The 15,513-nt window shown below is 44.6% G+C and overlaps 1 protein-coding gene across 1 annotated transcript in view; it reads left to right on the top strand.

The window, feature by feature from the left end:
• Cdh13 (cadherin 13) overlaps positions 1 to 15,513 on the top strand; it is a 969,722-nt gene that overhangs the window by 440,852 nt on the left and 513,357 nt on the right. Inside the window, exon 4 of the mRNA XM_060391900.1 lies at positions 15,169 to 15,285. Within this exon, the coding sequence (XP_060247883.1) occupies positions 15,169 to 15,285 (117 nt within the window). The remainder of the gene's footprint in view (positions 1 to 15,168; positions 15,286 to 15,513) is intronic.

Genomic DNA, 15,513 nt, shown 5'->3' with positions numbered 1-15,513 from the left:
CTGAGGGCAATCAGAATGCTACAACTAACAGCCATTCACTGCCAGGAGACGCTTGGATTCTTGGGTCACGGCACTTTCCTCCCTAACTTCCACAACTTTATTGGATACAATAATCAAAGAGGGCATCCTAGAGGAGCCAGTAGGCACCAGTGTTTATGTGGAAAAGTAATTAATGTGAGAGAGGTGCTATAGGGTAAGGAACATTTGGCCTACAAATGGAGCCCAGTGGAGGAACACATGCCCTGAACGTTGCGAAGGCCTAGGTTTAAGGTCCAGCCAACCAACCAAACAAAAATGTCACTCAAAGAAGAAGACATATTGAATCTCCAGCAGGCAATTCCAGCAGAAAAGGGACATTAGAAAAGTAGTGAGAGCTCAAGTTTTAGAAGACCTTCACTATCCAGTTAAGAGGACATGGTAGGTCACTCTTTGAGCTATGAAGGAACACTGTGTTGCTTGTTTCTACCAGTAACAAATATCCACTTAGCAGCCACTCTGAGCTTTATTAAGGGTAACTTCTGAACAATAGTATTGCATAATGGCTGGTCTAGAAGGGTGTCTGGGTGGCTTGATGAGATGGTTATGCAGGACAGGAAAGGTGAGATGCCATTGGGACAAGTAGATGACAGGGAGTGCTGATCCCAAAGATCAGTAATCTCACAGTAGCAAGTAGTCACCGAAACCAAGTTCCAGAACATATATGTGTACGTTTTCCAGTCTTCATTTCAACTTCAATATTGGGAGAGGTTTCACTAGGTATAGAGTTTTAAGTTGACCATTCTGTTTTTCCATGGTTTACTTTTTAAAAGTCTGAAGCTCCACTGTCTTCTCAGTCGCATTGCTCCTAGCAAGACATCTGCTGTCATCCTTATCTGTTTCCTCACACGAGACATTTCTTTTCGGCATAGTGGCTCTGGTGACTTCATTCTTATTACTGGCTGTAAGCAATCTGATTGTGATAAGAAACATCCTAAGGGGTGAATCGAGAGGGCACAGAAGCTGAGGTGATGTGTCAGAAAAAGAGTTTAAGAAACTTACATGGTTTAATTGAAACTGAAAGCTTCTTCTTAGAGCCAGTGATACCTATCTTTGCAAGTGCGGAGGGAATTCTATTTAGAGACTATATACCCAGGAAGAAAAGTAAGACCTAACATTTGGAAGGTGCTGTGCAAACATGTTACTGTACATGTATATACTATGACACATGTGCATTAAGATGTTTCATGATTAATGTAAAAAGCCAAGTTTTAAGGCCTGTTGTTATTTGTAATCATGTATTTGAAATCATCTAAGAAGCCACAAAGTTTAAGTGCTTGACAAGGTAGGAACTTTCATGTGGTAACTATTATGTACTTGTACATGTGTTCCATATTACAGTAACTCCACAGTGTGGGAAGTATTATAATCTCCTCTTTTGATGTGTTAAAAATGGAACACAGTGTTTGAATAATTACACAGCATATTTTTAGTCCCTAGAAGAGGTCAAAGTTGAACAAAGGCCATCAGAATAATAGTCATCTGCCTAACTAACTGGGTGATGATGGCCCACGCTTTTAATCCCAGCACTCGGGAGACAGAGGCAGAGGGATCACTGAGTTCAAGGACAGTCTGGTCTGTGGAGTGAGTTCCAGGACAGCCAGGGCTACACAAAGAATCCCTGTCTCAGAAAGAAAGAAAAGAGAGAAAGAAAAGAAAACAAGGAAGGAAGGAAGGAAGGAAGGAAGGAAGGGGAAAGAAAGAGCAAGAAAAAGAGAAGAAAAGAAAAAAGAAGATAGCCATCTATCTGCCCAATCACCATTCTGAACTGACTCAGTGGCAAGCAAGTCCAAGAGCAAGCTATTGATAGAGCAAGGGGGATTGCCATTGCAAGGGTCCCTGCTGAGGTGAAAAGACACTGCTTTTACGGTAATCACCAACTGCCCCATCTCCCAGCCTCTTATTTAGAGATCATGGCTATTAGAAATATATAAAGTATGCACAGTTTTACAAGACATCCAGGGAAATACTTTAGTGGCCTGTGTATCTCTGATATCATTCCGCATATCCAACAGAGGACAGATACCTTTGTGGGCAGACGTGCCAGGACAGAGACAGAGACAGAGACAGAGACAGAGACAGAGAGAATGTACAGCATGCTCAATGGTATCCTTCTCCCCCAGCAGTTGGTCTGATGATGACAGGCATTACTTAATGAGAATATTCTATAAGCTATAGGCTTTACTTTTTTCTTTTTATCTTTGGACAATAACCCCACCCTGAAACTCTTACAAACCCTTTGTTCATTTTCACTTCACGACGCTATTTGAGATAGGTGTGCCTTAGTTTCCTCATCTGTATCTAAAGCTAGTGAGATAATGGGTGTGTAACGTATACATCAGCCTGCCTAGCCTGGGAGCATGACAAGGTGGCACTGTTATCTACCTGTGTCTCCGCTAGAGGACTTCAGGTTTGTCTGTCAGCATTGCACAGGCTTTCCTAAAGAAGGAAGTTAGCATTCAGCCAAGCATCCCATCAGCCCGCCTCCATCCCCGTATCCACTAACAGTCAGTAAACTCAGTGTAGCATCTCAGCGGCTGTTACTGCTCATCCTGCCTTCTCAGCTACATTCATTCATCACTCGTTTGATTCATATGTTGTTTGAGCTCAGAACACGTGCCTGGTTTCCCAGGGTTTGGGTGTTAAGTATAAAAGATAAAATCAAATCCCTGCCTTATGGCTCTTAGACATCGGTGGGGGAGGTGGGCAGACAAAATAATAATAGGAAGTAAAACATGAGGCATTTGATAGTAACCGGTGCTGTTGGCACAAATCAAATGTGGGAGGGAAATGGGAGACATTGATAGTTAATATGTTAGGCTCAGGGAAGACTTCTCTGCATGCATAGTCAAGGAGAAGAAACCAATGCCCAGTGGAAGGTTGGCTAATTTCCTAATGCCACACAGCATCCATCATTCCAGAGGCAGAGTAAAAAGGCAAGATGGCCAGCTTCAACGCAAGGCATGTTTGCCTGGCAGGTGGCAGCTGAGCTTCGTCGGTGGGTTTTGGTTGAAGCCATTGCCTCTGTAATGCTCTTCATTACTTACCCTCTTGAAAATGCTACCCGCTTCAGTTGCTCCCTCTTCATGACTTAACCTTGCTGTGTTTAGCTGGAGTGAAGGCTTAGGGTCAGTTCCCACCATCTGGGTAGTAGCAACAAAGGGTACATCCCCTACCCAGAACCTTCATGTCACCCCAAAACAGCCATTTCCCTAAGGGACCCAGCACCCATGGACATATAACTACATAACAGGAGGGTGGATTTTAGCCCTTGCCTATCTCCTCCAGAGGGATTTGTTCAGCACGCAACCTTCACCACAATAAATGGCAGCCTGACACCACCTCAGATGCAATTTTGTATTTCACACACCATTTAACTAATGGAAGCCACATAATAGGCACTCAGCGAATCGCGGTTGATTACATTCTTTCTCATTTTTCATCTCCTAATATGATTAAGATCCTTTGTATTTCAACTTATAGTAAAGGGTGGAAATTAAGTTATTATTATCCACAAACCCAGGGATTATTGAACACCTACTATATGCCAAACACTAGGCTGGAGGGTGGGGGTAACTTGCATTTGTGGGGTTTACATTCTAGTGGAAAATGAGAACAATAAATGAAGTAAGGATATATGTAGTGTATTAGTATGTGGGGAAGAGAGAAATAGAGCATGGAAGATTAGGGGTAACTGCTGGCCCATCGGGACTCACAAAGTAGGATTCTTCTAAGTGTTGATATGAATGAAGAGAAAAATAATGACTGTGGTTGAAAAAATGAGCCCCACCCCCACCCCAACCAAGGTCCACATGCTAATCCTTCCATTGTAGAAATGTGTTGCCTGTCAGGGCAAAGGAAATGAGATAATGAGATTAAGTGGCCGGCCCTGGAGACACCTCAGTCAGGAAAGTGTTTGCATGAAATGACCTGAGCTCGCCACTCCTCAGAACCCACTTGAAAAACTCCAGTGTAGTGGTGCAGGTTTGTAACCTCAGTGCTAGGAAGATAGGGGCACAGGTCTTTGGGCTCTTTGGCCAGCCAACCAAGCCAAATCAGTGAGTTCTGGACCACTGATTGACCCTGTCATAAAAAAAGAAAGAAAAAAAAAAGAGAGTAAATAGCTCTTGAGAAATGACACCTGAGATTGATCTCTGGCCCCCAAATGCAAATACACGTGTACACACACACACACACACACACACACACACACACACACACGCTCACACACACACAGACACACACACACACACACAAATGTGATTAAAAATTGAGGCTCAGGGTAACTGCAGCTTCCTCAAAAGAGAATAGGAGCCAGCAGGCAGACAAAAGTATCCAAAACTATCCAAAAAGTAAACCAACGTTCAGCCTGTTAGATTTGAAGGTGGAGTGAGGAGCTTTTAGCCCAGAAGTGCAGACTCTAGAGCAGTGGCTCTCAACCTGTGGGTCACCACCCTTTTGAGGGTCTAATGACTCTTTCACAGACGTCACTTAAGACCATTGGGAAAGATGGATATTTATATTACAATTCCTAACAGTAGCAAAATCACAGTTATGAAGTAGCAACAAAATAATTTATGATTGGTGGTCACCACAACATGAGGAACTGTATTAAAGGGTAGAAGTGTTGAAAGGCTGAGAACCATGCTCTAGAATCTAGGAAATCTCCTCTATGGACTTCATAATAACTCATCCCCACCCATGAATTGCCTCTACCCTGCCATTACATCTATCCTTCACAACCGTCATACAAGAAATCCGTCCTAGTTTAGCCCAGGTGTTTGCCACAGTCCATCATGGTAGCAATAGCAAACAAGGTAGCTATTTGGGGAAGAGCGCTCTAGATGGGGGAAGCAGCCAGTGCAAAGGCCCTGAGGTGGGTATGTACCTGACATACCTCAAGATGTCTGTGCAGTTGGACTGAGACAAAGTGGTTTCAGGCAGCTTGGGGTGAAAAGGCATGGGGTGCCTTACCTAGCCTATCATGGGACAAGGATGTATGTGTTCCACTCCAATGCTAGCTAAGGCACAGAAGAGTAAGGCTAGCCAGCGCCTACTGTAACAGGACTCTGGCTGCTGGGAGAGGAATGGTAGATGCGCAAAGGTGAAGTCACATACCAGGATCCCTTTAGGAATGTGCTGCTTTCCCGGCCAATATTCTATCGGTGCTGATGAACTTCTCTAGTCCAGGCACTGCAAGGCAGAGGCGCACAGACCTCTGTAAAGTCAAGGTGAAGCTGCCCTATACAGTGAGCTCCAAGACAAACAAGGATAATAGTGAGACCCTGTCTCAAAAAGCAAAAGGGGGAGGGGAACTGAGCTGGAGCGATGTCTCAGTGGTTATGAGCCCTGGCTGCTCTTGTAAAGGGCTCAGGCTCAGTTTCCAGGCCCCATAGAGTGGCTCATAACCACTGATACACCACTGCCAGGAGATCTGATGCCCTCTTCTAACCTCCTCAAGCACCTCATAAAGATAGTGCAAATACATACATGCAGGCAAAACATTCAGACACACAATATTTTTTTAAATGTTATTGGCTAAGACTAGAGTGGTACAAATGAAACAAATTAAACAGAATCATTGTTTCCTGTGAGGCAAATTCAAAGAGCAACTGGGATGCAGCTATAGCTCACCAAGTCCCAGAGATTCTCAGAGCTCAACCATCAGATAGTGTCAAATAGTAGGAGGAAATGGGGGTGACTCTAGCTGAGACTCTCAGCAGCAGGGGATATGGAGACTGAAGTGGCCCCCTCCTATATCCTGGCAGGACTCCCAGTGGAGGAAAGGAGATACTAACCCACTGACAAAACCTACATCCCTAAATTTACCCTTCTTACAAGAAGTGCAAGGATAATGATGGAGCAGAGATTGCGGGGATGGCCAACCAATGATTGGCCCAACTTGAGACCCACCTCATGGGAGAGAGCCAACCCCTCACACTATTAATGATACTCTGCTATGCTTGCAGACAGGAGCCTAGCATAACTGTTCTCTGAGAGGCTCTACCCAGTGGTGGATCAAAGCAGATAACCAAACATTAGCCAGAGCTCAGGGAATCTTGTGGAAGGTGGGGTTGGGAATAGAAGGCCTTGGAGGGGACAAGAACTCCTCAAGAAAACCAACAGAGTCAACTAATGTAGGCCCATGGGGGCTCTCAGAGACTGAACCACCAACCATTGACTGGACATGAGTTCCCTACACAGACATAGTTGATGGGCAGCTTGATCTTCATGTGGGTCCTCTAGAAAATGGAGCAGGGACTGTCTCTAACATGGTTTTTGTTGCCTGCTTTCCCCTAGTTGGGCTGCCTTCTCTGGCCTCATTGGAAGAGGATATGCTTAGTCCTAATGAGACTTGATGTGCCAGGGTGGGTTGGTGGGGGGCGCTCCCCTTTTCTGAGGAGGAGAGGGGAAAAGGAGGAAGAGCTTGGGAGGATCAGAACAGGAGAAGAGGAGGGAAGAGGTTGTAATGTAAAGTTAATTAATTAATTAGTAGCATAGTAAAATAATTAATTAAAATAAAATATGATATTGGCTCAGACCAGAGCGGTACCTGTGAATGTGAAAGGGCAGTTAAATTAAAAAGATATTTTGAAGATCGAACCCAAGAACCAGACCACGGATAAACATGATTGTTTCTCTGGAAGAGATCTTGGGTAAAATTATTTCAGTAATTAAAATTTTCACAGGGAAAGTGAGGAACTATGAGGCAGAGCAGATTACTATCCAGACATCAGATAAAATGACCTGGTTTCAAGTCCCTCATCTTCCACTCTCCAAAGCATGTGCCTGGGCTACCAGTTTAAAATCCTCCAACCTCAGTCTCCTCATCTGGATGGAACATGAGAGTGCAGTAACATGTCTACTCGGTGACTGTATGTAGACTAAAGGGGAAAGACATTTGGAAGGTCCACACCTAATGCAAATGCATAGCAAGCTCAAAAACGCTCTCCCCGTGCCCTGGAAGTCACAAGTTTGCATATCTAGGGGTAGGGAGCCCTCAAGAGCTCAGTGTGGAACGGAAGCAGAAAACAAATGAAACAGAACCGCTGTTTCCTGTGGGGAGAGTTCAAAGAGCAACTGAGATGCAGACATAGCTCTCCAGGTCCCAGGGAAGATTCTCAGAGCTCAGCCATCAAATAGTGTCTACATTTGCCAACCGCGACTTCCAAAGAGGACCCAGGCCCTTGCGCTTTTTAGGGAAGAATGAGAATTACACGGCAATTGAATATTTATCACGCGCCTCTTCTTTAAGTAGTTGTTTTACCATCACAACATCAAAACCACGCGGCCCAGAGAAGACTCAGATGTGGAAGAATAGCAAATGTGTTTTTCTTTCTTTCTTTCTTATTATTTTTTTTTCCTGTCCCTTTTCATGGTAGATCTGACGCACCTTTGAATCTTCAAAGGGCTCGGTAATCAATGACGTGGGGAGACAGGCGACAGTGTGCCCGTCATTGTAGAGATGAATTTATTAATGTAAACGGCGTCGTGTGGAAGGGAGATGGGGCTGAATTAAAATGTGAGGACCTGTGATCCAACAAGAAACATAGAACAAAGGGAGGAGAGGGAAACCGAACATGGAGATAAAAGAGCCTTTGCCGGTTCTGGCCTCCGCTGAAGAGAGCTACATAAAAGAGGTTATTGCAGAAGCGGGCTACTGCAACCCTGGTGTCTTAATTAAAATGTCTTCAAGAATGGAGGGAATAGTATCAGGGGTTTGGGCGAGATGACAGTGATACAGAAGAAATACAGGGGCTCAGAAGGGAAATATTCAACATAAATATTGTGAATGAGTCTCTGAGTCCTGAGCTTCAGTCATAGAGAATATTTAAAAATTGCTTGGGTAAGGGTAGGCGTTGACTTTGGCAGATGATGTGGAAAATAGCTTTCTTAAAAATAAAAGAGAGAGAGAGAGAGAGAGAGAGAGAGAGAGAGATTCAGTGTGTGTGGGTGTGTTGTATTACACGAGTACAGGTGCCCACTGAGGCCAGAAGAGGGCATCGGAACCCCTGCTGCTAAAGTTGCAGGTGGTTGTGAGTTGCTACGTGGCTGCTCGGGACTGAACCCGGGCCTTCTGCAAGAGCGGCTGCTGCTCGTAACTTCTTAGCCATCTCTTCAGCCCTGGGAAATAGCGTGCTGATTTTAGAGTTTGCAGCTATTATCCTTGAGAAAAAGACCCCAAACTGACAATCAATAAGTGAGAGAACAAGGGTCTTGAAAATAGTCCAAATCCAGAGAGTTGGTCCAGGCCAAAAGGACTACCTTTCCTTCAGTGAGCTCCTGTTGGGAAGATGGCTCAGTGGGTAAGGACACTTCCCTCTGAGACTGCGTTTGAACCCTGGGACCTACACAGTGGAGCAAGAACTGGTGTGGAGATTACCCTCTGGCCTCCGCATGTATGGTGTATGTGCACACACAAAGAAATAAAAATGCTTTTGAAATATACTCTTATGTCAGAGAAAGAGACACGTCGCTCGGGAGGAGGGCAAAGGAGAGAAGCAGCTGCTTATACGGTTGATAAAGCTGTATGCTGTCTCTGCATCCGCTCCAGAACAGCCCAACGCCATCACTATTGTCTAACTGTCTCCTTGAGCTGGCACCTATGATGTCACGCTTCATTGCAGGGTGGCTGTGCTGTCCACATTGGCAGCCAGCATGCTCTCCTGCCAGCTAACGAGGTGACTGGGCTGCCAGGGAGAAGGGAGCTGGCATCCCTTTCACTCCAGTGACAAATGTATCAGGTGATGAGTAAAAGGTAGGGCTGTCTCTTCCCTGGGGTCACCGTGAGCCTTTGGAATAAGATATGCAGGCCTCCTCTGAGCATTTATCAATACATATTATATATAAACATATATACACACATATGTGTGTGTGTCTGCCCTGACCAGAAGTGATTAGAAAGTATCCCCAAAAGAAGTGGGGACAAGGGAGGGGAGTACAGGCAGACGAGCTAGAGTAGAGGGTTATCCATTCTGTTGAGGATGCACGGAGCCTGAGGTACCTGTGGGTAGCTCTGTGTGGCTGTCATGGCGAGAACCCACGGCCAGCGCCCTGCACATACCCACTTGAGTTGCAAAGCACCGTTCTTGTACGGGTGGGTGTGATGACTGGTTCTAAACGTCAGCTTGTCACAAAGTAGAGTCTCCTGAGAAGGGAGTCTCCGTGGGGACTTGTCCAGATCAGTGGGCCTGTGGGCGTGTCTGTGGAGGATAGTCTTGATTGCTAACTGATGTGGAAAGACCCGCCCGGACGGTAGGTGGCGCTGTTTTATGGGCAGAGTCCTGCATTGTGTAAAGAGTAACGGAAGCAACAAGTTGAGCGTGAGCAGCCAGCCGGTATGCAGCAGGAGTACACTTCCCTCTGCTCCAGTCCCTGCCTTTACTACCCCTCAATGAGGGACTGACACCCGGAACCATATGCCAGATAAACCCTTCCCTCCATATACTGCTTTTGGTATTCGCCCTAGCTGTAGAGATCAAGTGACCGGGGCTTAGTGGGCGGGGTTTTCTCAAAGGCCGTTTATAGGCTCTGAACTCTTGCAGCTCAGGTTCTCTCACCTACCGCACGGGCTCGAATTAATTCAGCTGCGGAGGCAAGGGGCTCTGTATGTATTAGGAAAACAAGCCCATTTGTAAAACCCTGCCAGATCCCTCCAGGTGCTCAGAAGTAGCTATTTAGCATGAATATTTCATCAATGCCAGAGTAGATTGAAGAAAATTCTTTCCATTATATCCCCATCACCGTTGCACGTGGTTGAATGGACTTCTGACTAAAGAATCTAAATATGCTTAAAACATTTTTTCACCTCCAGCGAAATGAGCGGGGCCTGATTGGGTTGTTATTTTCCTGCTTCATGAAATATTTCAGAGGCAATTGTGTCTTGGATATTTTGTTTGGCAAATTTTTATCCGAAGCCGGAGCCTTTGGATTATTTTTTTCTTTAACTGGCAGCGTGGATGTAGGGAAGTCGGCACGCGAGAGAAAATGTCTAGGGCCTGTCTCTGTGGTGCTTGCATTGTCATTTCTAACAACAACTGTTGACCATGGTGCTGGGCTTGCTGTAACAAGAGAGGGAACAGAGACTGTTGAAATGGCCCAACAGGCAGCCACAGGTCGGGTCAGACCCCAGCCTTGCCTGCGTTTCCCCTGGTAACCAGAGAACTGCCTGGCATATTGAATGCGCCTGACATTTCCTTGCTCCCAACATCTTCGGAGCTTCTCAGACACCAGCTCTCTCTGCTTCCCGCCCTCACCAGTGCTGGCCTGGGCTTACCTTTAGCTTCTGTGCCTTTGTGTCGTCCCCAGGCCCGAACCCAGGCCCCTTCTTTGCATCCCTTTTTGTGGAGGAGGAATCTTGAACTGATGTTTGAGACAAGAGTGGAGAGTAGAAGGATAGACGGAGTTGGCCATGCAGAAGAGGGCAGGACCAGGGGTGACAGCAGCTGCAGAGGTCAGCTCCTGAGCCTTCCCTGCCTCCGTGGTGCTGGGGACTTTATTCCTGGTCATGCAGATGCTTGTACAATATTAATAAGGGGCAGGTCATGTTTTTAAAAGGTCTTTCCGAGTAGAAACGTCTAAAATCACCTCTCAAATCCCAAACACCCACAGAGAAACATATTTGTATCATTGATCATTTTGTTCACAGAAACTTACTCTCCATTCTAAGCATACACACCAAAGCCGAATGACCTAGGACCCTGGGAATGTCCCTCCTCAGTGCTCCACGTTGGATGCTTGGTTATTCAGCCACACATGTTTACTTACCCATTCATTTCTTTTTTAATACTGTGGCATATTAATTTATTCCACTGAAAAAAAGGGACACAGGAAATTGAAGTAAATACTTCCTTCTGTAATTGATATCCTCTAAATGGAGAAATAATTAATTTCCCAAATAATGATCTAAGAGTGCCTGGACAAGACTAATGAAGCCCATGTGGAGACCAGGAAGAATTTTCTTTTATTAGGCCAGGTTTCTCGGGAAAAGGATTTCGCTGGGCTCCCTAGCTTCTGCCAACTATCATCCCTTGATGATGGGACCCATGGCAATACCCCACATGTCCAGGTGGCTGAATTGGGGTGAGATGTGTCATTTCCACAGTGGTCACTTCTGAAGGCTCACTAAACAAATATTTAAATGATTCCAGCAAGATATTGACCTGTCTAAAGTCGCTGGAGATTTTCAATTTCTTTTCTCTTGCTTGAATTGTGGTCTATTTCATTGTCTGCACAACTAGGTTTCCGGAGGCTATGGTCATGTGAGTATACGATGCACGTTAGCCATGATTCTTCCATTTGGACCCTCCTCTTTCCCCAACTTCAGACTGAGCATTATCTTACTGATGGCTTTCCTTACTGGAAATACTGTTTATGATGTCACCAGCTACCGTTTCTAGAAAGCACACATACTTGGAGCCTCCAAGGTTTCTATTCACTTACTCCTGCTGTATGCCAACAGCCCCTGAAAACTGTGAATGCTGTAGCTTCCAGTGGTTGCTTGGCTTCACACCTGCCAAGGAATCTTCTCACCCCACCTTTAAAGAAAATTCTATGTCCTCTTGGCACAAGATGATTTCCAGGACAAACAAGGACAACAGATCCCATCACAGGCATTTCTGGCCACAAGCACTCGGAGGTCTTCGCTGATAGACACATACTTAGGCATCCACATAAGTGACTAAAGCAGGGGCAGAGCAACAGTCCCAGAGACATGAAATAAGGGCCAGAGGAATGACTGCCCTGGCCAGCTGCACTCTCCAGGTGCCTCTAAGTTGCCCTTGGATTCAGCACACATGTGTTTGGAACAACTGCGCACACACTCCAACCTTGAGAGACTGTTTCCCAAGGCTCAGAATTTCCTCTTTCTCTGCTCTGGCATTTTACATCCAGGCTGACACTGCTGAGCCCGTCACCCCACATCCAGAAAGCTGGGAGAGGTGAGAGACAGACTGGTACTGCATCTTTAATGGCTGGTGTGCTGGGAAGAGGGGGACACCAGGAGCGGGCACAGGGCTCAGGGGCACCCAGAACAACAGCACCGCCCTCAGCAGGCTTGCAGGCACAAGTGAGCTCTTTATCACAAACAATGGAAAGTTTGTTGCTGAGGACACAGGGTGCTTTTTCATTGCTTTGGACACATTTACACACACGCTGTCGTAATGAACGGAGGCCTCTGTGGCTGTATTACAGCTCTGAATCACCAAGCCCTTACATATGCATGGCGCCTTAAATCTTCACACTGCGCTGTCCTACACATTCACTCATGGGCGGCTCGTGAAGTTGTTGGTTTTCTTAACTGTAAATGAGATTTGCACATATCACATATTTTATGTATGTTCCATTCTTTTGCTGCCTCTCAGTAAAGCAACAAAATCTTGGGAGATGCCATGTACCAGTTTTATATAATAGAGTCTGTTCTCTCTTCTGTTATCTCCTGGTTTTCCTCTCCCTTTTTGGCTTGTTTGTCTGTCTGTTTGTTGGTTTTCTTTTGAGTTGGGTTCAAGTCATTGTGCCTTGTCTTTTTGGTTGGGTGAGTTTCTTGTTGATTTGTTTTATCCTCTTTGTTCTTTCCACTGTAATTCATAAGCACACACATTTCATAGGGGGAGGGAGAAGTGAAGGGGATAAAAGGAGAGAGGGAGGGAGAAAGAGAAAAATACAGAGAGGGAGAGAGAAAGAGGAGAGAGAATCCAGTGTTCATTCTTTGCCTGCATGTGATGACTATTGTTTCCCTAGAAACCAACCATGTGTGTGTTTTTGTATGTGTATGTAAGTGCACATGTATGTGCATGTGGAGGAGAGAACAAGCATGAGTTATATCTTCACAAATGTTCTCCAACTCCTCTGAGACAGGATCCACCATGCAGGCAGTCTCAGTGATCCTCCTGTTTCCACTTCCCTCTAACCCCCCAGCCCCCATGATGGGATTCCAAGTGAACACCAGCATTTTAAAGTATGTTGTGGAGATCAAATTGAAGTCTCTCTGAACTTGCAAGGGAAATGCTTTTCCTACTGAACCAATTTTGTAAGTGGAGCTGGAGAAATGGCTCAGAGGTTCAGAGCGCCGTCTGCACTTCCATGGGACCTAGTTTTACGTAGCATCAGTCTTGCCAGTTTCAGTACATGGGGCAATGGTATAAAATGAATTCAGACTCCTGCTCAGTCCAATTGTAGAAATGCTTTACATTTTACAAAGCCGAATATGTGACTCATTAAATCACAGCTCATATCTTTCTTGGGGCCTTGGAAAATTAATTTACAGCAAAGAAAAATTTGATAGGTTTGCAACAATTATTCTGGTCTGTGAAGTGGCCTCATTGTAGCTTCATTTTCTCTGCTTAGAAACACCATTTTGGTAGGCCAGCCATGTTTTACACAGACCCCTTAGCTAAGATTCCTTTTGTATTATTCTTCTATAACATAATTCATGCAATCTAGTATGGACACAAGTATTTTCTTTAGAAATACAGTTTGTGAAATGTATTATCTGCTAGTTAGGCAAATTTAATCAGCAGTAATCCCTACATAATCTGCAAACTTTCTTCATTGGCTAAAGAGCTATGGGTTTCCTGGGAGGATTTTGTAAGTGTAAGGGCTGACACACATTTAAGTGTCTCCATGAAGGCCAATACACACTGCTGTATTGCTCTTCTGTCTCACTAAGCATTGTTCTGCGTCTTTTTTTTTTTCCTTCCTTTGAGCTTAGCACCTAGGTGCATTCCTAGAGTAGAATTACAGAAAGAAGAGCTGTGGATATTTGCAAGGCTCTTGATGAACAAATATTGCCCAGTGGCTCTCTACAAGACTGTTTAGTCTATATTCCAAGAAAAATCAAGAGTGTGAATGTTTGTGGAGGTTTTCAAAAGCTTTAACTGGTTTTGTCTCTTGTTTGACTTTTCCTATCTATGTTTTCTCTTAAAACCACAAAATGCAGGTGAACACAAGCATATTCTCTGTGTGTGTGTGTGTCACTCACATGCACACATACACACACACACTTATGGACCAAGGGCTAGTGATGCCATGAAATTATTATTTAGCATATTATTTTAATGGGAACTATGGCATAAAGTATGAGGTGCTTGCTTCTGATAACACAGAAAATAATTTTAATTAGCATGTGGTATTTGATGAGATTTATTTGCATATTAAAAGTGATAATCTGTTTTCAATTCTTTTTTCCCCAGCCCTCTAATTAGATAAAGATTTTACTCACCCTCTTCCACCTCCCCTCTTCCCTTTCCCCTTTCCTACCTTTCTGTAAGTAATAGCTTGGGTTTAACAAGGTTGTGGGTTTCCAGAATGTTTATTTTTATGTTTTCCTATTTTTATATAATGTGACATTAGCGCTTGATGGAAAATAATGATACAATTTTCTTTGTTGAACACAGTTCTTTAATTAAAAAGGTATAACCCCTCAAATGGGAGTCAGTGGGTTATTGATTCAAAAAAAGAAGACGTGAAGTTGGGGGTTAAGGAGTTAAAGGAGAATCCGGGAAGAGTTGAGGGGGAGGAGTTGGGGTAAATAGGATCAAAATGCATTGTATGGAATTCTCAAAGAATTAATTACAATAATTTTTAGATATAGAACTCCTGACAGTGTGCATGCAGTGAGCGAGGTAGGGACACTTCCTTGGGGAATGCATCCCAGAGGATTTCCTGATCATGGCATGTGTCCCTTGAGAAATCATTGCCTGTGCCTCCATGAGGCCTGAAAGTGTGTACAGCCCTATCCCTCACTGCCATTCATCCCTACTCCTCTAGGGGCCCATGAAGGGAGCCATGCTTATATTTGGAAAGTTTCTTTGGTTGCTGACCAGGTAACTTCTACCTATTTTGCAGATTAAGACCACTCTAAACAGCCTGAAGCATATATTGATCCAATGTGGCACTTTAAGTAGATGGTACAAAAGTTATAATTAACTGACTTCTATCGCCATTGTGAATAGTGACATCAACTTTCGTGTGAGCCTAACCATGCACTTGGTCATTCTAAAGAGATGTGATAGAAGCAAATTGACAGTGTGCAGACAGTTGTGCCCTTCACAACAAAGCATAAGAACCCAGGGCAGACTGATACTTCCCCATCTGTGGGAGATCTTACTCAGTTCATCTTGTTTTCTCTTTTAGGATATTTTCAAATTTGCAAGGACCTCTCCTGTCCCAAGACAAAAGAGGTCCATTGTGGTGTCTCCCATCTTGATTCCAGAGAACCAGAGACAACCATTCCCCAGAGATGTTGGCAAGGTAAGTTGGACAAAGGACAGATGCCACAGAGTGTTTCTATGAAGGGATGAGCATGCATAAGGCAAGCTGGCTGTGACAGTTGTGATCAGCTAGAACTGGCCTCCATTACTGCATGATAAGAGGTCAAGATAAAAACTTCAGCAATCATTTTTAAAAGAAGAGGATGAGGAAGAGAATGGGGAGGAGGAGGGGGAGGAAGAAGAAAGAAGAAGGAAGAGGAAGCTGACA

The sequence above is a fragment of the Meriones unguiculatus genome, chromosome 10 (assembly GCF_030254825.1).
Source record: "Meriones unguiculatus strain TT.TT164.6M chromosome 10, Bangor_MerUng_6.1, whole genome shotgun sequence".
NCBI lineage: Eukaryota > Metazoa > Chordata > Mammalia > Rodentia > Muridae > Meriones > Meriones unguiculatus.
Note: the sequence above shows the minus strand (reverse complement) of the source record. Positions and strands in the feature narration are given on the sequence as shown.